The 24,732-nt window shown below is 34.9% G+C and overlaps 1 protein-coding gene across 1 annotated transcript in view; it reads right to left on the bottom strand.

The window, feature by feature from the left end:
- Positions 1 to 24,732, bottom strand: part of COG3 (component of oligomeric golgi complex 3) — a 46,035-nt gene that overhangs the window by 13,723 nt on the left and 7,580 nt on the right. The window contains exons 3-17 of the mRNA XM_012723367.1: positions 23,871 to 23,932; positions 22,688 to 22,853; positions 21,940 to 22,014; positions 20,076 to 20,168; positions 18,466 to 18,591; positions 17,771 to 17,851; positions 16,888 to 16,931; positions 16,389 to 16,515; positions 15,650 to 15,741; positions 13,807 to 13,946; positions 11,770 to 11,930; positions 9,142 to 9,247; positions 6,647 to 6,771; positions 4,047 to 4,136; positions 1,075 to 1,195 (exon numbers count right to left, since the gene is read on the bottom strand). Coding sequence (XP_012578821.1) covers positions 1,075 to 1,195; positions 4,047 to 4,136; positions 6,647 to 6,771; positions 9,142 to 9,247; positions 11,770 to 11,930; positions 13,807 to 13,946; positions 15,650 to 15,741; positions 16,389 to 16,515; positions 16,888 to 16,931; positions 17,771 to 17,851; positions 18,466 to 18,591; positions 20,076 to 20,168; positions 21,940 to 22,014; positions 22,688 to 22,853; positions 23,871 to 23,932 — 1,609 coding nt within the window. The remainder of the gene's footprint in view (positions 1 to 1,074; positions 1,196 to 4,046; positions 4,137 to 6,646; positions 6,772 to 9,141; positions 9,248 to 11,769; positions 11,931 to 13,806; positions 13,947 to 15,649; positions 15,742 to 16,388; positions 16,516 to 16,887; positions 16,932 to 17,770; positions 17,852 to 18,465; positions 18,592 to 20,075; positions 20,169 to 21,939; positions 22,015 to 22,687; positions 22,854 to 23,870; positions 23,933 to 24,732) is intronic.

Here is a 24,732-nt window from a genome sequence, read left to right as displayed (position 1 = left end):
AAAAAAAAAAAAAGACTCATAATCTCAGGTGAGTTAAATCAAGTTATCTAACTTATAAGCACAGTCATTAGATAACTAACAATGTGATATCCTTGAAAATCCTGTATTTGAAGCTGTTCTGAACCACAGAACATGAAAAATAATTTGAGTAACTATTTCTCAAAACAGTAGAGCAAAGTCTATTACATAAATGACATCTTGAGGCATTAAAGTTTAATTCTCTTAGAAATCGTTAAGATTAAGTTTAGGCAATTCTGTAAAAAACTAAGAGAACGGCATTGAGAGTACATACGTAACTGTTTAAGGTCAACATCTTAGTAAATAAGTACTTTGATCTTTCAGAAATTAAATCTTGTTAATTCAGAGGCAAATCATTCCAATAAATGAGTCATATTTCCCAAGATGATTCAATTAACTCAAAAATCCTAATTATACAACTGTCAGATGGTTTAATAATAATCACACTTGAGTTTATTTAAGCACCATAAGCTTGCTATGCACTTTAACATATATTTTCATTCTTAATGATCTTGATAACCTGATGAAGATATCATGACAATTTGACTATCCTCAATTTACCCAGGATAGGGAAAATAAAATAAAAGCACAGTCAATGCTGTGCTTTAACCTGGGCTACCTCTCTAAGACAACAAGAATTAAAAAATAATGAGTAAGACGCTCCGATTCTTACTCAAGTATTCTTTTTTTTCCCAGATGGCTTCCTCAATTTTTGTGAATAAATTTATATGTTTAAAATCATCTCAATTCGCTGACACTGTTAGTATTTCTAAGCAGATTTTTCATGGTTTATGGTTATGATAATATGTGGCAGATTCTAAGAGCAGTAATACTATAAATTTGAAATGTCCATATACAGATCCCTTCATGAAGAAAATAAATACAGCAAGTGAGATGTAGTTAGGATGCTGGCAGTTTAGTACAAACAATTAGCAGATTTAGCAAGCATAGCATGCAAAAAATATTGCAAATGAACATAAAATAAACCTATAACCTGTGCTGACACACTTGGACAGGTCAACATGTCCAACTGTGCCAACCAGGATGGTGCAATACCTCTAGTTTTCTTGAGGTCCAGGGAAATTTCCTTAATGGTGAATTCAGTATGAAATGGAGCAATTTGTTCACGAAGAATCAAAAGGTGCTTTATTAAGAAAAGTTGTCCATCAATCTGACTCTAAATTGTAAGATAGAAAAGTGGGTATTATCACAAATTAAGTAAAAACAGGAGTACATAATGCACATTATTAACATCACTCACCTAGGTTAATGGCCACTAGCCTAACTTCATAGTGCCAACACACTGTGGTGCAACGAACTCTCCCCATAAAACCCAGATTAGAATTATTTGGAATAACCTTGTTTTAAATATATGCTCTACTCAGAAAATCTCAAAAAGCAAATCTGACAAAAGGACAAAAGTCAAATCTGTTTTAACTTAGATAGAAGGAAAGGAGATGGCCTGGCCTGACACTAGCACAGAATTGGAAGAAAAGTTCAAAGTGTGAGTATGACTCTATTCTCTCATGACTCTCTAGCCATGTTTTTCACTATCTGGTCAAAGTGACTTCAATATCCAAAACACTAGTAATACTCATTTACAGAAAAGTGTAGGACTTGGGGTCAATGACTTGTAAAATGATTTGGGATCACCATGTTGGATTACCCTAAACCTACACAGTCTCTTTCTCTGTCCTCCTTCTAAATAAACACATAAAGAATACATAAGTGTAACTTATTTGATAGAAACTAATTTTGCATTCTGGAACCCAGAATTAAATAAGCAGGAAGTGGTACATAGTTTGAACACTTGCTCTATTTTTAAAGAACTAATAATTCCAATGGAAAAAGCAATGTACCATAGATTTACTACAGCCACTATAACCTAGCCAATAGTATGTTAGAGTACCAACATACTAGGTACTCAATTTAAATATGTAAAAAAATTCCTTGCTTTTAAAAACTCTTAAGGGCCCTCTCTTTGGCAGAAGGGGTTAAAGTGCAACACTATGAAGATCTCCACAGCTATTGCAGCATAAGTTCAATCCCCAGTCAGGGAGCTGACCTACATGGCATGGCAGACCTGTCCTGTCTCTCCCACTGATCTTCTCAGTAGTGTATTTCAGTCAATCTGCCTGTTCTGTTCCCTGCTCTGTCTCTAGTGAACCCTCTTACCCTCCAGCACCTTTGGCCTGTACCCCAGTATCTATATGCATAAACAAATAAATCTTTAAAAAAAAAAAAAAGAACAAAAACTCTTAAGACATTAAGCCATTTTCATTAACAACTTTTTTCAAAGTTGAAAGGCAAAATACACAAACTCACCCATGAAAGTAAGTTAGTAAATGTTTACCAAACTGAGGAGTTTGGTAAATCCCTTATAAATATTTAACTTCCTTGTAAAATGTAGGAAACACAACTAGACAAAGGAGGATGGCAGAGGAAAAAAGACTAATCAAAAGGCTCTTCACTTCTCCCTTTAAAAACATAACAATGGCATAAGAGAATATATTATAAGAACTTTTAATTACATAATTTTTTCCTCCTGGTATTCTAAGAAATACCCATTTACTGCAGACAATCTGGAAAATAAAGTATAAGGAAAAGAAGGAAAAATTATTCATAGTCACCCAAAAAGTTTCACTGCTATATATATATATGTATATTTTAAATATTTATTTATGTTTATGGAATTGGGGGACAGGCCAGAGGTGTGGTAGGTGAGAGGATTCACCAGAGACGGAGTGGGGAACAGAAAAGGCAGATCTACTACTGAAGGGAACAGTGGGCAGGTCAGGAGAGGTCTGTCATACCATGTGGGTCATCTCCCTGGCTGGAGACTGAACTATTGCTGCAGTGGCTTCGGAGAGCTTCATAATGTGGCTGCACCACCAGGGAGAGCCCCACTACTGTATATTTTTAATGCATGTTTTTCACTGCATACTTAAAATTACAGTGTGTATATATGATATGTATCCTGTTTGCTTGAACTTTTTTTTTTTGGCCTTAACATATTTTAGTTCCATTTTATTGCTTCATTTAAAAGAATTTAAGGGCCCTCTAATAGTTCACTATATGGACTATGCCATAATTGTATCATTTCCCTAATATTAGACACATGTTTCCTAATTCCACCTATTATAAAAAATATTGACTTGGAAATTTTTTTTAAAACTTGAATTTGCTTGTCTATGTCACTGTCCATCCTCTCCTGATCCCCATGTCAAAAGGTCATTTTAACTCTTCAGTCCATGAATAGGAGGATGCAGTGTTCACAAACATAGGTAGAGTTGTCAACAGGACCCCAAATTCTTTTGTTGGAAGATTTTTTTTAATATTGAATTTAGAAATCAAGTTTGTAAATCTGAAGTCCAGAAAGATTCAAAAGATTTAAACACTGAAAACATCAAGGAAATTTTGGCTGGAGACAGGCCCCATACCGCTTTCCCAACATATAATAGACATGTCAGTGGAGAATTAAACAGAGCAACACTTCCAATTAAGTGATACACTTCCTAAAAATAAATCTCAAGGGCCACCTGGGGAGCAACCTTTATTTAGCACCAGATCCCTTTTTGATTAAAAACTGTTTAAGTGTCACAGTCAACTACCTCTGGTTACACAATCCAAGGGTCAAACCTACCTACCAGTCTTCCAAATGGACTGGCTGGTTTTCTTCAAGTGAAGTCACTCGATATAATTTAAAACAGCAGAAACGATGTCACATTACCTTGAAAAAACTGCTGTGGTATCTCAAAGAAATAACAGCATACTATCTCCCCAATTGCCAAAATCTTACAGAATTTATAATGTACCATTTTTAGCTCTTTAACAAATTTGGCACATGAAGTCTAGTCTTTATTTAGCACTAAAATGAAATAAATACTAGCTTCTTTCAAATGGTCTCAAATAAAATCCTATTAAACAAATTCTACTAACAAAATAGATTTGAATGTCTGTGGTTATAAGTCAATGTTAAAGTCCACGTTATTATAGATAGAAAGACTTCACCTAACACTTCATCAAACCTTGTTTTTGCTGATAGACTCTGATGCTCCAAGTAAGGACTGAATGCAAGCAGACAAGGCTTCCTGTGAGAGTCCTTGGAACACTGCCCTCTGGTGAAAAAGAAGAAAAAATATTCTGTACCACTTCACAAGAAAAAATCCCTGCACCAACACCATAGTCCCTTGTGCTCTTCCCTCTCCATTTTGATCAGTCTATGGAGACTACACCTGAGAAAAGAAAGCAAACACTGTAAAAAAGAAAAAAGATATAAAATATATATAAATAAATAAAGTTCCCCATAACACTGTTGAAAAGAATTCTAAAATGCTATTTGCAATGTACCTGGTATATACATTTAATAAGCTTTAATAGAAAGGAAAAACTACAGGAGTTGAGTACAGCAAACAATGCTTGCTTGTCCTCCTCCTCTGGACTAATTTATTACTGGCAATATCCCTTGTGGAGTTATCTACACTCATGGAAACTTTCTACCAACACAGTTTGTCAAAGACTATAATGTTTCAACAGCATCTTCTCAGCACCAATTTCATGTCAGGCACAGAAGCAGTGATGGTAAGACAGGGTAAACATGGTTCTAACCTCATGAACCATCACCCCAACATTATGTTGTGTGCTGCTGTTTTTTTACAATCTATAAAACTACCTTTAAGACAAAATGCCAATAAATTCACTTCTAAAAATGTATTCCATGTAATTAATACTGTGGGGTTCTTCCTCACAGTATTATTTAAAATAGCCAAAAAAAAAAAAACTGGAAATAATTCAAATGTTCGATAATGGGGACATAAACAAATAAAAACTAGTAAATCAAAATGATAGAACACTGGGCATAAAATCAAGGAATGCTATAGATGATGGTGGAAATCTTTATAAATACAATTCAGAAAAACAAAATCAGGCTACAAACTAGCATGTGAAATATAATTCTTAATTTAATTCTGTCCTCTGTCTTTCCAGACTGAGGAGTGTTGGTCTGGGCAGGGACTCCTATCACTTACTTGCGTCCTCTCTGCCTAATTCTACCCAGGATAGGGTTGATAAAGAAGGGTATGAGGAAATACTTATTAGGACACATCTGAACACTGGTCCCTGCCTCTTCTCTACCATAAGGCTACTGAAACAAGAGGAAATGGGGATTGTGAGTAGTTTAGACTAAGACCAAACTCATACCCCTGATCAGCCTTAATGTGTTTTTCACTGAATTTGTCTTCCCTCATCTTTGATTGTTAAGATAGAGGGGTAGGAGACCTGTTTGTGAAAAAAACATAGGTATGTCTGAGGCATAAAACAAAAACAAGCAAAAGTATTTCCTATCTGCAGCAGTCAATCTATCTTTTGATTACTGCCCCTGTTTAGCACCATAAAAGATTTCTTTAAGATCTGTGACAATGGGTTCTATGTAGAACATTTTTCGAATTCATCATTCAATACAGTAACAGGGGAACCTGAGGGAAAAGATATGTATAAACCTCCTTTTGATAGAGAATTCATCCCCTGGGGGAAAAGCCCAGCAGACTTGCTTGTCACTGTAAATGGTCTGGTCTCACTCCTCAAGAGTCCCCTCATTGGGCAGAAGACATCTTCTAACTGAATTAAAAAATGTCTGAGCACAGACTATAGTTACCATGCAGTATAAAATAGACACCAAATAACGTGCACTCCACTGACCCACTGAGATTCCTGTGCCACCTTGTTCAGCCCCTAGAACCCTGAGGCCTGGGACAGGCCCATCCTAGGAAATACTCATACCCTTTTGAACTACAGTCTTAACAAAGAATGACATCTGCATAATTAAGTCAGGTGACTGCTATATTTATGACATCTGTATGTACTGTTTGGATTGCAAAAAAATCAACTTAATTTTTAAGTGAATCAAGTTTTATAAGCTATTTTGACTTAGCAACAAACTACCAACAATAAATAAATGTAGACAAATCTTATCTTTCATGAGTTGATATTACATTATTAAACTGGAATGCTTAAAATAACTGTTGCCTAAAATCAGTGCATAGTATAAGTTGGTGCATTAAAAGAAAAGGCACTGCTAAGTTCAGCAAATAACTGCAATTAGTCCACGGCTAGAAACACATATAATCTTAGTACCACTTGTCAAGGATGCTATCAAAATGGTAACAAAACTAAATTAAAATAAATGCACTTAATGATTAATTGAATATTAAATGTATACACCTATTTGACAAAAGGCATATCATTTAACTTTCCTGTATCTTTTTTGATCTATAAAAAAGATGTAATCAATAGTTTCTAATTATTTGTTGTCATACACCCCTAAGAAATGCAATAAAAGTTATAGCGCCTCTTCTTAGGAAGACACAAATACAAATATACACACACAGTTTTACCCACAAGTTCAAAATATTCATAGTCTCCTCAAAGTTCAATAGTGGACACTAGGAAATACTCAATTTAGCAATTTCTACACTGGATTTATCTTAAAGTTATCTTTGATTCTGAAAATCACATAATAATGGTCTAATATCAGACAAAATACTGACATTAAGATCTCAAAATAAAATTTAAAATATTTCAAGAGAAAGACAAGCCATTTAAGTAAAGATACAAGAATTAATAAACATACATCTATGCATCTGTACAATTTGGAGAGACAGACAAGTGTTCTTCGAACTGTAGGATACCACATTCCATGAAGATCTGCTGGAGAAATTGTGGTCTGTGGTCTAGGATTGAGAGATTCTGTTGAGCCTAAAAACCCAAAACAGAAAAGAACACATTTCACACTTGTGGAGGTCTGTCTTATTTGCGTGACTACTATAAACACTTCTCCTTCAGCTATCAATAGCTGGCAATCTCCATTAAAGACTTACCTCTAGTCAAGAATGCCTTAAGAAGGCTAAACCAGGGACAAGTGATATTTACACCAGAAGTAAGAACACACATGAATACATCATACACACATACATACATTCTGGCCTCACTTACTTAACCCAAACTACTTTTTCCAACTGAGATAAAAAAAATCTTTATGGAAAAATGATCAACATACACAAATTATACAAAACCATGCAGACACTTAAAAGGAAGCGACTCTGTTAAGTAGTATGGGAAAGCATTGGCCAACTAGGAACAATGGCAAGAAAACAAAGCAACATCAAAAAAAGATCAATCAAGCTGGTCGCCTTAGAGCCTACCTCCTAACTTCTGAGCTACATCACTTACAGGACAAACCTGTATATGTATCCAGTTCCCAGTTCCCAAGTACTGCCTTCACCCCCACCAACCCCACAGATTAGAAAAGGCTGTTAAGGGTGCTCATCATTCATTGTATTAATTCCTTTTACTTTTTCATAAGTCTGAAATTTTTTCCATATATAAAAAAAGTATAGCCAAGCAAAATATAAATTACTTTTTTAAAAAATCAGCTAGATCTACATATACCTAGAAGAATGTTTAGGAGTAGTAAATTCATAAGAGAAAGGGAAAAGGGTAATGTTGAGGAAAAATGCCTTCCTTTTATAGCTCTGTGATTTTAATTTTTTCAAAAGCATGGTACATGCTTAAAAAAATTTTTTTAAGATGTCTTTTTATTTATTTGTGTATACAAAAACTGGTGTGTAAACCAGAGGTGCAGGGGGTGGGAGGGTAATAAAATTTGTCAGAAACACAGTGGATCTACTGAAATTATACTGCTAAGGGGAACAGTGGGTAAGATGGAGAGGTCTGCTGCTAATTCATGAGTATCCAAGGTGATTCTTGGATATTTTACTCATTGTATAATAAGTAACCTAGTCTAAGCTGTCAATATTATACCCCAGGTCTAGGCACTTAAAAATTTACGAAATGCGGCCCTCCCTGGTGGCGCAGCAGGTTAAAGCACAGCACTGAGAATTTAAAGCCGCTTCCACATGAGTTTGATTCCCGCCTGCCCCGGAGGTGACCACATGGTGTGGCAGACCTCTCCTGACCCGCCCGCTGCTCCCCTCAGCAGTGTACTTCGTTGATCTGCCTGTTCTGTTCCCCACTCTGTCTCTGGTGAAGCCTCTCACCACCCCTGAGCCTCTGGCCTGTACCCCAGTTCTGTATGCACAAAGAATCTTAAAAAAAAAAAAAAATTGATGCTTCAAAAATAATGATTAAAAAATAAATAAGCTACAGTTTGGAATAAAGTATTTAAAAAAAAAATTTACAAAATGCAAACCTGATGATAACATAACCATGATACAGTATATTATTTCGAAGTTTTCCGGAGTCAAGCTATCACATGATATCCTTCAGTCTGGTCTGTATTACCTGCTCCTTTCCTATAACCTGTACCCAAGCACACCAAACCACATGACTTCCCCAAAGTAGCCAAGGTCTTTCATTCCTGTCTATCTTCCTACATGCTATTATATCTATCTTAAGCAACCCCACTTCACCAGACTCTCCTATTTATAGCTCTAGAGAAGTGTTTTCCAACAGAAATATAATGCAAGTCATAAATAAAATGTACATCAAAAAAAGGTAAAGAGGAGGCCTCCCTGGTGCCATAAGGGATAGTCTTGGGCTAGAATGCTATCACCAGTCACTGCAGCACAAGTTCCATCCCCAGTTACATGGAGGAGCAGACCTCTCCTATGTTGCCTGCTCTCCCCCTAAGCAGTGCTGAAATTTCAGTAGATTCACCTGTTCTGCTCCCCACTTTGTCTCTGGTGAGTCCTATCACCCCCCACACCTCTGGCCTATACCCCAGTTCTCATACACATAAATAAATAAATCTAAAAAAAAAAAAAGGTAAAAGGGTAAAAAGAAAAAAGCAGAATTAGAGCTTGCTTAATTCAATATATTCAGACTCATCTGTGAAAACCCTGCAGTTTTCAGATCCACACCTTTTCTATACCCATTTTCGTGCACTCAAAGCTCATCTCTAATCATAAATGAGAGGTGTATCCTCCATGTTCCAACAGCAACCTATTATACCTTCACTTATCACTAAATTTCACGTATGGCTTATCAACTTCCCTTTGCCTTCACAAAGCCCAAGTTTTTTTTTTTTTTTCATGTCTGTACCTAGTAAGTCCTCAATAAAAATGTATTAAATGAATAAATGTTAGCAGCTAAAACATTATGACATACCAGATTTTGTTAGAGTATTAGCTTCTGTTTCTTCTAACTGAACATCTGAAAATGATGCTTCTGAAGGTACATTCTTCTGTTCATCTTTTAAGCTTTGTGCAATTTGCTGTATTGAGAAATCAGAAGTACATTAAAGTGCAGCTTTCGTCAGTGTTTGGTATCGTGTAAAAAAATACTAATAAACAAATAATGAGATAAGTAAAGATCTATGTCAAAACAACATATGAAATGAAAAAGCTAAATTAATATGGAGTGTATTCTCATAAGTATATACATATCCTTTTCAGAAACACCAGCAGGTATCATAAGCAAGATACCTGCTAAGGGTCAGATATAGAAGGCTCACACAGATAAAAAAATTTTTATTTTAAGTTTAGAAACAAAGTATTCAAATTTAAAACTGGATATATTCTGACTCTCAAAAATACTTTTACTCAAGCAACTGGCCAATCTAAACAACATTTTTCTTTATGTAAGAATAGCTTTGTTATTCTAGGTTTGAAACAGGTTTTAAAATTTAACTTACACACGAAACTATTATATAATCTTCCTTTACTGCCTATACAGTATCATCAAACACACATGAAAACCCCACTAATTTGCATGGCTTTAAGGGAAGAAATACACAGAAAATAGGACCTAATAAATAGTTAGCTACTGCCAAAAAGAATGGTCAAGAACTCCATTTACCCAGACTCCATTTTCACCCTCACCAGACCTCATCCTGCATGCAGAAACAAAAAAGTATACTTAATCCTTAAATGGCACAAAGATGTCACAGTCAAACTGTCTTAAACTCTAACCCCTCACTAAAAGAAAAAGAAAAGAAAGCCTATTTACTGAACTTGGTTCCCTTAAACAAAAAGGTCTACACAAGGAAGTAGCAGGAAACAGGCAGTAATAACTGAGAGACATAATAAATGAATCAGTGAATTGCAGTGGGAAAGGGGCAATAATGTAAGCTTATTACCTAACACCCTATCAGACAAAGCTATTAAAACAGTCTATCTATATTACAGTAACAACATTCATAAAGAAGAGAAGTAGAAATGATAAAAGAGGGTACGCTAATACCCACATTATATAAATAAAAGTGTAAGTGTAACAACTATTAACATATGCCAACAAATTAAACTATGTAAGATTAAGCAGAAAAATTCCTAAAAAGACACAAACTATCAAAACTAATTCAAGAAATAGATAATCTGAATAAGCCTATACATTCCCCAACTTAACTTTTTTGATGCCATATTATAACAAAATCAAAGATATCAAAAGAGAGAAGTACAAGGCAGAATCTCTTATAAATATGAATGTAAAAATCTTCAACAAAATACTAGCAAACCAAATCCAGAAACACATAAAAAGAATTATACAACAAATGAGATTTACCCTAGGAAGGTAACTTTGGTTTAATATATAAAAATTAATCAATACATCATTAACAACAAAATTACCAAGCCATCCAACAGATTCAGAATAAAGCATCTGACAAGGTCTAACACCCTTTCTAATTAAAATCTAAAGAAAAAAAGGACACACTAAACAAATTAGTATAAAAGTGAACTTCCTAATAAAGAGCACTAACAAAAAACCACAGCTAACATCATACTTAAAAGACTACATGCTCTTCCCTTGAGATCAGGACATCTGCTGCACCACTTCTACTCAACATTGGACTGGGCAAGGGAAAGAGAAAGGCATCAAGAGGGGGAAGAAAGAAGTAAAACTATCTCTATTTGCAGATAATCTGATCTTATATATATATATATATATAAAATCATAGCCACTCCTTTCAAAAATATTAGAACTAATAAGTGAATTCAGCAAGGATGCAAAATACAAGATCAATAAGTAAGATCCAAATAAATTTTTATACAAATGAAAAGCCAAAGATGAATGAACAATCCAAAAGTGAAATTAATAATTCCATTTATAATCACATCAAAAAGAATACTTAGGAATAAATTTAACAAGAGTACAAAATTTTTAGTGAAAACTACAAAACACTGTGGAAAGAAATTAGTGACTGTAAAATATCTGGTGTTCAAATTCAAAAGACTTAACTTTGTTAAGAGAACAAATTGATCTACAGATTTAATGCTATCCCTAACAGAAGGTAGCTGACTTCTTTACAGAAATTAACAAATTGAGGTTAAACATTTTTTGTGGCAAAAGTATGACACAGCTGAAGTTGGATACTTCTTAATTATGTCACTTCTTTATAACGGGTTGTTTCACTTCTGACTAAGGTGGTAATTGCTTGTTCTCCATAATAAAAGTATATTTCCCCTTTGTTGTTCATAATGATGATATGCTAACTTTGAGATTACATGAGTTCCCCAACATCTTTTTATTAATGGTTTTTGCAACCATTAATGATCCTTGTCTGAACCAGTTATTACATTGAGAGTAATACTTAAAACCAGTTATAACATTGGGGGTGATTTAGAAGTGGTGGTTTTCACATTTGTCCTTTCATTTACATTTATCAGTTGGCATTTTGTTATAAAGTTTATCTTTATTTTACATCTTGAATATGAATTAAAAAGAAAAATCCTATTTCACTAGCAGGTGAAAATATCCATAAGTTAAGTGGGGTGGAGCAATTAAGGAGACCCTCCCTACCTCCATCATTTCTAACTTATCAGGATACGCCAGATCGCCAGGAGCTGGTTTATAGCCCATGATGTCTGTTTGAATGTAGATGTGGGTTCGGTACACAAGTCGCTCTTGCACATCTTCCAACATCTGCTTTACTCCAGCTGCAAATGCCCCCAGTTGTTCAGCTGATAAAAAACAAAAAAGGGTGCAGTAGGCCATTCCCTTAGATATAGAAAAATACTTTCTTCATACAAGCAAAAACATTATTAAATCATCCAATAGTTGGATCCAACTACTTTCTTTTTGTATTTGTGATCAGGGACATTTTTTTTTAATATAATAACTTATTTTTATATCATTTTGTGCGTTTTTCCATCTCAGTTGTAACCCTGTGGGCTAGGATAGACCACTTTTATTTCAGTATGACTCAAGGACCTTAAACATTTTAATGAATGTCTGTCAATTTCCTCAATTTTAATATTGGGAAATAAATCTGCCCTTCACCTTTCTGGAATTCTGTGAAATTATTTCTATTATTAATATGAGTAAAATAAATTTGAAGAGTGCTTCATGCTTTTTAAGTTATCTCATAGCTTCAAACCAGTCATAAAAGATAGGTAAGGTAGTTTATTGTGTTCTCATCTCCAGTTTACAAATGAATGAGTCTCATGAATAATAAATTACTTAGTGTTTTCACACCAAAAAAATTTGTAGAAATCTAAAATGTGAAGTTTATATGTGATATTTTTTAATTTTTAAAATACCACCAGTATATAAACATATCAGAAATTCAATAATAATTTTTGAAGTGCTATGAGGACAGAAACACTATACAATCACAGAAACATTCACATTAATTAAAACCCCAGCCTAAGAGCCTCCCTGGTAGAATAACGGTTAGATTTCAGAGCTACCACCACTGAATTCAATCCCCAGCCAAGGTGCAGCAGACCTCCCCCATTTCATTGTGTCTCAGGTGAATCCTCTCACCCCCGGCAATTCTGGCCTGTACCTCAATTTTTCTAAGCATAAATAAATCTTTAAAAAAAAAAAAACCTCCTCTTAAGTTCAGAAGGATTAAAATGTGACCTAAACGTAAAAGAATAAGAAACTTGAAGGATAATACACTATAGTGTCTAATGAAAAACAAAGTGAGGAAAATAATTCCTGTATTTTTTTTTTCTCTTTCTCTTTTTTAAAGATTCATTACTGGAGCAAAGACCAGAGGTGTGGGGGTGAGAGAATTCACCAGACACAGAATGGGAAGCAGAACAGGCAGATGTACTTAAATACACTGATGAGAGGAGCAGTGGACAGCACAGGAGAGCTCTGTCACACCATGTGAGTCACCTCACTGGCCGGGAATTGAACGTGTGCTACAGTGGCTATGGATCACTTCATAGTGCTGCACCTTAACCCGCTGCACCAGCGTAGCTAAATATTATTTAAAAAATCAATCTATGACAATCATATCAAAGATTAAGTAATGAATTATTTTTACTTGTGAATTCAAAAAAGAAGAATCATTACTATGAAGGTATGCAAAAATAATTCCTGTTTTTAAATCAAGACTATAAAATATAATCAGTTCTTTTATGTGTCCTGTTAAGAATACCAGAATGCCTAACCCAAAGCAGAAAATCAATTCTCTCTAGATTTCAGGTGCAAAAAGAAAAGTAACTGTAGTTACTCTAACACTAATTCTGACCAGATTTAAAAATTTTCCCTGCTTAAGCTGTACCTTTAGTCACAGAATAAGGTGAACCACGATTCACAGAAGGTGCAAGACATCAACCCAAGCTTCAAAAACTTAAATTGTAGAGAGGGTGAGAAGGGAGAAAAAGCTCATCTTCAGTTCAGTTTGACCCACCCTTCTCTGCTGATAAAAAAGCCAGGTTCTTGCTCTTGAGAGACAACCTGCATCAAGCATCCTGCACCCTACAGCCTGCTCCATGACTCCTGTTCCTTTTATCACTGTGGTGGTGTTCAACAACAGAATTTTTTTAATTGAGTGACATGATACATAAAAGACCCTTGAAATTATCACTTGTTTATCTTTACCATTATTCTGTACGTGATCTTCAAGCACCTCATTTTTAAGAATCCCACAAAGTTCCGACAGAGTTTCTAAGTGAATAACATGAATAATCAATGGCCTGAAGACGTCATACAGTGACACACACAGTTTTTCCAAAAGTTCACTATAATGAAAGAGAAAAACATGGTTACTAGTAGTTTATCTTTTCAGGACTTTTCTAATAGCTTTAAAAGATATCATTACTTTCACCCAATAAAAAAATAGTAAAATAAAAACCCACTGGAAAAGTTATCTAGGAATATCATATAATGAGAAGTGAAAGACTGAAAAGCAATTCTGTCAACATTTTTGCTTTAAAAACTCAGAATTTATAAGCACTCCTCAGCCAATTAAAATTACCTGCCCATAGTCAAATGTCCACTTATTACACCTTTTGCTTGTTTCAGCCATAATTCTGTATTTGTCATTTCAAAATCCAAAAAAATTTCAATGTACCCTATTTTTATATTCTACATCACTTGAATCAAATGGCAACATTTGTCCACAGTAGAGATAAGATTCAAAATTCTTGAATATTTTCAGATTCAGATAAATGAAATTCAAAGGACTTTAAGTAAATACCCAGTATTTTCACAATTTTAAACATTTGTAGATAAAGTTAGGTTGTCTATATGCTTCATACTATTATAGTATTCCTCTATGTATAGTATTTCATTAGGAGTGATCACCCCAATAAAAACCAGAGATACATTTGTCTCTTCCCCATTATAAGAATCATAACTTTGGGATCTTTGTAAAAAAAGAAGCCAAAAGTGACTAACAATGAAAGACATTTTAAGAAAAGGAAAAAGATTTAAATAGTGCCTATAGTTTTAACTATCTTCCAACATTAAAATCATAGAACTTTGTGAGGGTAGCATACAAGGTTCCTTTCAAATTAGACAAGAGCAGAATGCTTGATTGTCCTGCAGCAATACTGATGTGCTTTGTCTCTCCCACCTCCCTCACTCCCACACGGCCCCCCACAAGGAACTGATTAGTAATAAGCCTCGTTAATAAAATTGGAGCCATGGATGGGAAATGGGTGTATATCATCTGGACTCACCCTTCCTAAAGGCCAAAATGCAGTTTGACCCACCGTTCTCTGTCAAGAAAAAGACCAGGATCTTGCTCTTGAGGGACATCCTACATCAAGCATCCTGCAAACTACAGCCTACTCCATGATTCCTGTTTCTTTTCTTTATCATTATGGTGTTGTTCACACAAAAGAATTTTTTTAACTAGAAGTAATTATTATACTTAATGGAGATGAAAGAATCTAGATCCCAACACTTAATTCTCTATACAGCACTCCTACTATTACAACATACATGTCTTCATAACTGTATTATAAACAATATGAAAGCAAGGCCTTTAGGCTACACATTTATTTAAAGATATACAACTACTGGGCCCTCCCTGGCTGTGCAGCAAGTTAAAGCACAGCACTAAGAAGCTAAAGCCACTTCAGCATGAGTTCGATCCCTACCCAGAGGTGACCCACATGGTGTGGCAGACCTCTCCTGACCTGCCCACTGGTCCCCTCAGCAACGTACTTCATCCATATGCCTGTTCTGCTCCCCACTCTATCTCTGGCGAATCCTCTCACCGCCCCTGCATCTATGGCCTATACCCCAGTTCTGTATGCATAAATAAATCTTTAAAAAATATATATGTTTATATGTACTGTCCCACCCAACAATATTCTGTTCACATAACTGCTTAAGTCAAAACATGCTAGCTGATTTTAAAATATTCCTATAAGTCATAATGGTCTTTAAGAAATTATATCTTAAAAACAAGAGTTAGAGTCTGTATACCACTTACTCTAATTTTGATGTTGGTTTTGTGAAAAACTCATTGTAAAGTTGGTGTTCATCCTGGCATACATGGACCATAAAAGCACAACCACTACGAATCTGCAAGAAACAAATACATACCACCTACAGATCAAGATCTACAATGACTCCAGCATTTATGAAATAAAGCAAATGCCTTCTTTCCAAAGAGATTACACATATAGAGTCATAAAACAACTTATTGGAGAACATAAAATGGATGATTTTCAATAGTTTATTGAAATGGCTTATTATGAGAATGGTTTATTAATTCAATGGTTTATTATGGGAATGTGAGTGACTTTTATTTTCTTCTTTATGCTTCATTTTCTAAACTTTTGACAATAAAAACAATCTCTCTAGTTGAAAGGAATTTTTTTAAAAAAGAATCTTTTTCTATAGTATGAATTAAAACCACACTAAACAAACAAACAAAAAGACTTTTGCATCAAAAGCCAACACTAAATTGTCATTATAAATCCACAAAACTCTCAAACTTCACCTTTTAAGGAACATCGTTTATGAATAACCAAACCTCAAAATACAGATCAAAACGAGAACAGTTTGTCAAGTTCAATGTTACTACACTAGATCAGTAACAACAGAAAGAAAAGCCACAAAAGTCGCATTGACATGGAAACCAAAACTTGTTCAGCCATGTATAACTTTTAGTACATCAAAACTGCTCAGAGGAGGGCTGGCAGTAAACCCTAACAGCAGAAACTTACCAAGGCACAATGATCTCGGTTATTCTGGCTAGTTAACTCTGTGACAGTACAAGTAATGCTAGGACCCAAAAGGAGCTCCCTCTGGTCAAGGTAACACTGGTGAATGTCATTTAGCAGTTGTTGATACCTGGTGAAAAGCAAATGAGATCAGAGGATAAACGTTTGATTTCAGTAAATTAAGTTAAATCCTAATTTACTGAATTAAATATGATCCTAAATACAAGAACAGGATGCCAAAACTCTAAAAAAAAGATTTATCTTCCCAAAGCAGACACGGAACACCTACCCAAGAAGAGGAACTCCTGTTATGAAAAAAGAGACGCCTTATACACTCACTAAGTCAGGTCTGCAATCCCGCTTCAAAATAGTGTGCTACAAGAAAAAAGTGTGTCCAGTATGCAAAGGAATTGCTCCACACAGAGCAAGGACACAAAGATTTTGTAAAACAACACTTCAAGAGGAAGGTAAGTTGGGAACTGAGGAACTTCTGAATACTTACTCAGGTATTTTTTCAGATCGCTGTTCTATTTGTTCAATAAGAGACTAAAAAGTAAAGAAAAATACATTTAAAATTCATCTGTTTTAGTCATACTTTCACCTATTTTCTGATTATAAGAGCAACACATATTCATAATCTGTAGATTTAAAAAATTCAAAGATAAAAATCACCTATTACACCAAAAAATAATACTTTAGCAAATTCTTTCAGTTTTCACTGTGTACACAGGTAATCTGTTTTTCAAAAATTAACATTTTCAAAAAATCTTTTAAAACATTTCCCAAGATTAAGTAATTCTTAGTATTGAATGAAACTGTGAGTATAAAATCTGTGAAATAGAAATGGCTTAGCAGACACGCAATGAATTATCATTATAAACCTTATTAAAAATACAGCTTTAAATAGATGTACAAGAACCCTTTGGGTGGATATATCACATACCAAACCATTTTCCTACTGCTGAACATCTAGATTGTTTCTAAAGAGTAATACAGGGATTAGAAGTGTGCTTGGGGGGGCACACTTGCTGGTGATGCAGCAGGTTAAAGCACAACACTAAGAAGCTAAAACGGCTTCAACATGAGTTCGCTCCCCACCCCAGAGATGACCCACATGGCTCAGCAGACCTCTCCTGACCCGCCTGCTGCTCCCCTCAGCAGTGTGCGTCATCAGTTATCCTATTCTGTTACTGGTGAATCCTCTCACTGCCCCTGCACCTCTGGCCTATACCCTAGCTCTGTATGCATAAACAAATAAATCTTTAAAAAAAAAAGGGGGGGGGCTTGGAAGCTTGGAACAGCACAAGGTTTGTGTGCCAGAGCAGTGCTTCAAAAGGGCTGGTAAATAAATTTCATACCAATATCTTATTTATATAAAGACTTACTCTAACTTTGGGGGCAGCAGCTCGAAATTTCACATAAAATAGCGTGAAGGCATTGTCCACATTAGGTACAGATGAAGGATCCTAGAGAAACATGGAGAGTACAGAGAAGGAAGAGTTAGCAAACAATAATTATTCAGAAAATCAGATATAAGTTTCAAGCATTCATCACTGAGAATCAACATGTGTACATACTACATTAAGGTCACTGCTAAGAATAAAAATATGATGTAATAAAGTAATTTTACTTCTATTAAAAATTATTTAAAACTTTTATAAAAGGAAATAAAATATCCACAAACTATTTTATATGGCTACCACTTGGCCTTTACACTAACCAAAAGCTCACTGAGAAAAATGTCAAAGAGCAGGCCTCCCTGGTGGTGCACAGGGTTAAGTCTCAGCACTATGAAGCTTTCTGCTACATGAGTCCCATCCCTCGCCAGGGAGCTGACCCACATGGAACAGCAGAACTTTCCTGTCTCTCCTGTTACTCTCCTCAGCAGTGTATTTCAGTCAATCTGTCTGTTCTGTTCCCAATTCTATCTCGTGAATCCTCTCACCAATTCTATCTTGTGAATCCTCTCACCACCAACCCCCTACACCTCTATACTATACCCCAGCTCTTGTATGCTAAAGAAAGTTAAAATAAATCTTTAAAAATGAGAGAGATATAAACACTTCACCAGTTAACTCACCCTTTTTAACAACTGGTTTGTAAGGTTCTGTAGTGTATTCACAGTGTATGTCTTCATTAGATGCAGAGCCTTGGAAAGACATTGCTTAAACTTCAATAAATATACAGGGTAATCTTTAAAATTCGGCTGTAAAGGAAAGGGAAAGTGAAAACAATGAAAAAGCATTTACACTGATAACCAATGTGTCACTTATGTACTTTTATATATACAGGGAGGGGGGGTTAGCTCAGTTGGTGACAGTGTGGTGCTAATAAAGTTATATATAAGAAGGTCTTATGTAATTTAAGCTCCATGAAGACAAATTTTATGATTGTCTGATTCACAGCCAAATCCCCAGTATTTGACACAAAGCAGGAATGAATGAGTACTTTCAGTTTTTAGCAAAATATATTTTCAGTACCCTACAAACATCAGAGCTAGTATACTAAGCCCAACTAGGAAAAGAATAAAGTGTTGGGGAAATAAATACAGCTATAAATCCTTGGGGAATAGAAACAAATAATTAAATCAAAGGTTCTGGCCCTTATTTTCCCTCATGTAATAAAGTCTGTCTCCAATGCAAATTAAAACCACAATGAGATACCACCTCACCCCAGTGAGAATGGCACATCTCCAAACAACTAGCAACAACAAATGTTGGCGAGGATGTGGTGAAAAAGGAACTCTCCTGCACTGCTGGTGGGAATGCAAACTAGTACAACCACTATGGAAAACTGTTTGGAATTTCCTTAAACTGCTAAACATGGAGCTTCCCTACAACCCAGCAATCCCACTCCTAGGTATCTACCCAAAAGACACAAAAACACTGATTGAAAAAGATACTTGTACCCCCATGTTTATTGCTGCTTTATTTACAATTGGAAAAACATGGAAGCAGCCCAAATGCCCAAAAGTAGATGACTGGATTAAAAAGATGTGGTACATATATACAGTGGAATATTACTCAGCAACCAAAACAGAGAAACACATGTCTTTTGCAGCAACTTGGATGGAGCTGGGAAAGATCATGCTTAGTGAGCTAAGCCAGAAAGAGAAAGAAAAATACCGGATGGTGTCACTCATAGCAGGAGTATAATGGACCAGGCGAGAAAATAACAAGAATAATGAACAACCATATACCAGAGACATTTTGTGGGGGTAGAGTGGGGAATGGGATCAAAAGCAGGTGGGTGGGGAGGGAAGTGGAAGGGATTATGGTGATGGCACACGGGTGACTTGGTGATGGAAAACCCGCGGGGATTACAATTGAGATGGAAAAAAAAAATGTACAAAATGATGTAAAAATAAACTTGTAAAAAATTTAAAAAATAATAATAATAAAGTCTGTCTCCAAAGAAGTATCTAGCATGAAAGGGAGGGAGTCAGCAGACTAAAAGTCACTCATCCTTTTATATGAGACAAAGTTCTGTCAAGTAGGACCTCATTCTACATCAGGTGTTCATGAGCTAAAAGTATATTTTACATCACTATTGATAATGACTAAAAATTTGCTACAGTTTTTCTTCCAGTATTTTCATGAAAGTAGAAGAAATATTTACTTCACAGCACAAGAAGTGATATATTAGGAACTTTAAGATTTCTTAAAAATATACAAAAATACTATGACTTACATGAGATGAGATATATGTTATACAATCATCTAACTTAGCCAGCATAGGTATAAATCCTTCACTATTCACAGACAGCGTAGGAGAATTCAATTTCTTTAAAGGAAAAAAAATTAAACTTAAATCACAAAAATACATATGCTATAAGTTGATAATTATGTATTAAGATCGGCATATTTCTTTTTAGGATATAACATAGTATACAAATGTCTTTACAATACATTTTAAGTGTCAACATAATGTCCTCAAATGGAGTTCATGTATAACGATAAAGGACAGATTAAAAAAATACTAATTCAACTGAATTTACTCCTAAAGAGCTTTAATAGAGACTCTTCATGAATTAGGGAATATTTTATATTACTATACTGTGCAATGTTATATTAGAATAAAATACTGAGTACCTAGATTTTCATTTTCTAGTATTTCACAACATACATAGTTTCCATTTTCAAACACTTAGCAATTTCCTAATTTGCTAAAGAATTAACTATAATCATACCATATTCAGTAGTCATATTATGAAAACAAAATATATAAGTATAAGCATACATATGTAAGCTGTATATTAAATATAAACAACATATATTAAAATATTTAATATGTAAAATTATACGGTAAGCTGCAGAAAACTGATTTGTTATATTTAATATATCATAAACATGTAAATTTAATTATGGACATAAGCAACATATATAACATATAAGTAAAAACACCCATTTATTCCTTATTTTGATATACAAATAGTTTGGCAATGAGCTATTTTCCCCCTTGGAGTCCATTATTTTAGTTTTACTTCTATCTCTTTGTAAACTACAATAATTATAATTAATTTCATAATTTTAATTAATATAAATTATATGTGGTCTTAATTAATTTTTGAGTCAGAAACACACAAAGATATAACTTACAAAGCAGTCTTTTTTCTTTTTTAGAAGATTTACTTATTTATGTATATAGAAATGGGGTACAGGCCAGAGGTGCTGGGGTGGTCCGAGGCTTCACCAGAGACAGAGAGGGAAACAGAACATGCTGACTGACGAAGTACACTGCTGAGGGGAGCAGTGGGCAGACAGAAGAGGTCTGCTGCGCCATGTGGATCACCTCCAGGACGGGGATCAAACCCACACTGAAGAGGCTGAGGGTAGCTTGCAGTGCTACATCCTAACCCACTGCGCCACTAGGGAGGGCTCTACATAGCAGTATTTATAGACTATTACCTTGAGAGACAAGTATATATTATGAAAACTGTTTTTCCTCAAATTAAAAAAGGATTAGTTTAAAGAAATACTACGTTTATAGTAACTCAACCATGATAAGATTTAATATTATTTCTTATATTCTTCTTCACAGCTTACAAATAAGATATCACAAGGGCCTTTCTGATGGCCTACAGGTTAAGTCTCAGAGCTATCAATTCTTTGGAGTTTGATCCCAGGCTAGGGAGTTAACCACATGTGGCACCGCAGACCTCTCCTCTCTTCTACTGCTCCCCTTAGCAATGCATTTCATTAAATGCCTGTTTCGCTCCCTACTCTGTCTCTGGTGAATCCTCTCACCACTCCCTACATCCCTACCTCACCTCTAGCCTACATCCCAGTTCATCTATGCAAAAATATATAAATAAAATTTATAAATATCGTAAGAGGTAACCAATAAAGAGACCTTAATAATAGAACTTAAGATTACTTAAGTCATATTTGAAGTAATTTAAATGGTAAATGGAGTATCATTGACTACAAACAGCAGTATCTATCAGCAAGTAAATTAATAAGCCAAAATATGATGTAAGCCTATTTATAAATATTATATTCAAAAAAGAAAATACATGAGTCACTAACTTTACAAAAATAAAAAGCATGCTTACTGTGTTAATAGTTTCCAATTCATTAAAATAGGAAAGCTTTTGTTGAATGTTCTCAGCCAGATCAACAAGTTCCGACTTGCATTTAAAAGAGAAAAATCAATTATTTTAAGAATATAAGAATCAACATTCCAGTCTCAAAACTGAATGGCATAAATTTATACTAGACATACAGGTTTATATTAATCATAAGATTTACTTATGTAGGATGTAAGATTTCAGAACGAGTTCAAAGTTTTCTGCAACCATAGACAAAAATAGGCAAAGTATTACAGTAACTTACATCATTCTTATCAAATAATGATTGCTTTTAAAAACACAAACTAGATTAGAGAAAAATTCAGAGATACATATATAACTTAAGTATTCTATCTTTAAGTCACAAGTTTAACTGCAACCTACATCAAGTTCAGCTTTTCATATACTACCATTTCTATAATCACTATGGCTTGTCTGAAAAGTGTCAATAAAGAGCAGTCAGAACAGACTAACATAACCCCATCACTCTGAAACTGTACTGAGACCTAACAGCTCAAAACACAGCAGAGCTTGCCTTTGCTTCTGTTGACATAAACTTATTTAGAATAAAATCAGGTTGTCAATGTAATAATCTACATGCGTATCAGTACAGGACCTACAGCACTGCTCAAATATATGGAAAAATTCAGGAAATTAAAATTAAACTGTAATCATCTATTTAATGATAAAATATTAAATATAATCACTGACCCTCTCTCCTATTCCAAATTACCTGTTCTTTTAGGAGCTGTTCACAGGCTTCATGTAGGGTTCCTGTCTTATTGGACACAAAAAGATACTGTTTCTGCAATGACTCCAGATGCTGAAGAGCATTGTTTACATCATTCAATATAGCATCACACTGCTCCTGAAACCCAGACAAGTAATCCCTCATCTGTCTAAAAAACAGAACCAAAAGGGGATTGGCAATAATATTTTCCCCCAATAAACAGTCATTCAACAACAGTCTCATTTTTCCTAAAATGCTTAAATTTCAAGAAGAAAGTCTGGCCTATTCACAAAAGTTTATTATATTCAGAAGTGTACCAAAAACTGTCTCACAACAGTTTCAATACTAAGAATGAAAATCACTGAAACTCTGAGCAACAAAAAGAATCAACCCTGAATCCATAAACTGGCTCTTCCTGTGTGAGGCAGTAAAATATTTGGCTCAACTTTCAAAGACTGGACAACTGGACCACCCCAAGGTATCAAGCAGGTGGACCCTTCAGATCACTTCTGCCTTTGAGAGATGGTATGTTATAGAAAGAATTGTGGATGTGAATTCAAACATATGAATCTAAGTCCCAACTCTGCCACATCTCCATGACATAAGGCAAGTTACTTAATATTTCCAGGCTTTAGTTTGCTCATTTGTAAAATGGGATTAATAATGCCTTTCCATACAGAGCTGCTATGAAAATTAAATAGAATCATATCAAAGAGCCTAACTAGATGCCTAGCAATAAGTCACCTAGTAACTGTTAAAGGAATTCAGACGCTCAAACCAAAATCCCCAAATCAGCCTGAAATTGTGCATCACCATTCTTTCCTGCTATCAATATACACAAACAGAACAACATAGTAACACCTACTCTAGAAGGCCATCCCTGAAGTCTCTAAAAAAAGGGCAAATAACTCTCAGAGTTTCTGTGAAACTCCCACTTGAACACACACTTTCTAGAGTTATCTAAAAGCCAATATGTGCCCTAATCTGTTAATTATGATGTAATTTTTTAATTACTCAACTCCCACTATCAGTTAATGACCCAATCGCTCTTTCTGGCTATTGAGGAAAATGTTCTTTTTAAAATTGTCTTTATGCCTTAATTTTGTTTATAGGCACAGATTATGAAATGATTCAGATGACTGTGGTCTAAAAATTAAGATAGCCAATAAATGCAAGAACCACATACCTATATTTAGTTTCTTCATCCTGTTCCATCTGAGTTTGCAGCTTTGCAAACCATGAGAAAAACTGGAAAAGTAAATAGAATTATTAAACGAAACAAAGTGAAGTAGCTATACACTAAACAGCAAGTCAAAAGGTAAATACTAAGTCTTACTCTTTGGTTTAAAATTGAGAAACAATTTAATTCTATACCCACGATCTACCATACTAAGAAAAAGCAAAAGGTATAAAGAATACTGGCTATTTTCAGCTAATTAAGGAAATGCATTAAAAATATAATGTATACCCCAGTGAGAATAGCACATCTTCAAACTAGCAACAACAAATGTTGGTGAGGATGTGGAGAAAAAGGAACTCACCTGCACTGCTGGTGGGAATGCAAACTAGTACAACCACTATGGAAAACTGTTTGGAGGTTCCTCAAACTGCTAAACATGGAGCTTCCCTACGATCCAGCAATCCCACTCCTAGCTATCTACCCAAAAGATACAAAAACAATGATTGAAAAAGATACCTGCACCCCCATGTTTATTGCTGCTTTATTTACAATTGGAAAAACATGGAAGCAGCCCAAATGCCCAAAAGTAGATGATTGGATTAAAAAGATGTGGTACATACATATAATGGAATATTACTCAGCAACCAAAAAAAGGAAACACATGTGTTTTGCAGCAACTTGGATGGAGCTGGAAAAGATCATGCTTAGTGAGCTAAGCCAGAAAGAGAAAGAAAAATACCGGATGGTTTCGCTCATAGCAGGAGTATAACGGACCAGGCAAGAAAATGATAAGAATAATGAACAGCCATATACCAGAGACATTTTGTGGGGGTGGAGTGGGGAATGGGATCAAAAATGGGGGGGTGGG

This window comes from Condylura cristata, unplaced genomic scaffold (assembly GCF_000260355.1).
Source record: "Condylura cristata isolate star-nosed mole 26May11 unplaced genomic scaffold, ConCri1.0 scaffold00010, whole genome shotgun sequence".
Taxonomy (NCBI): Eukaryota; Metazoa; Chordata; class Mammalia; order Eulipotyphla; family Talpidae; genus Condylura; species Condylura cristata.
The sequence above is the reverse complement of the archived record's forward strand: the minus strand, read 5'-3'. Positions and strand labels throughout refer to the sequence as shown.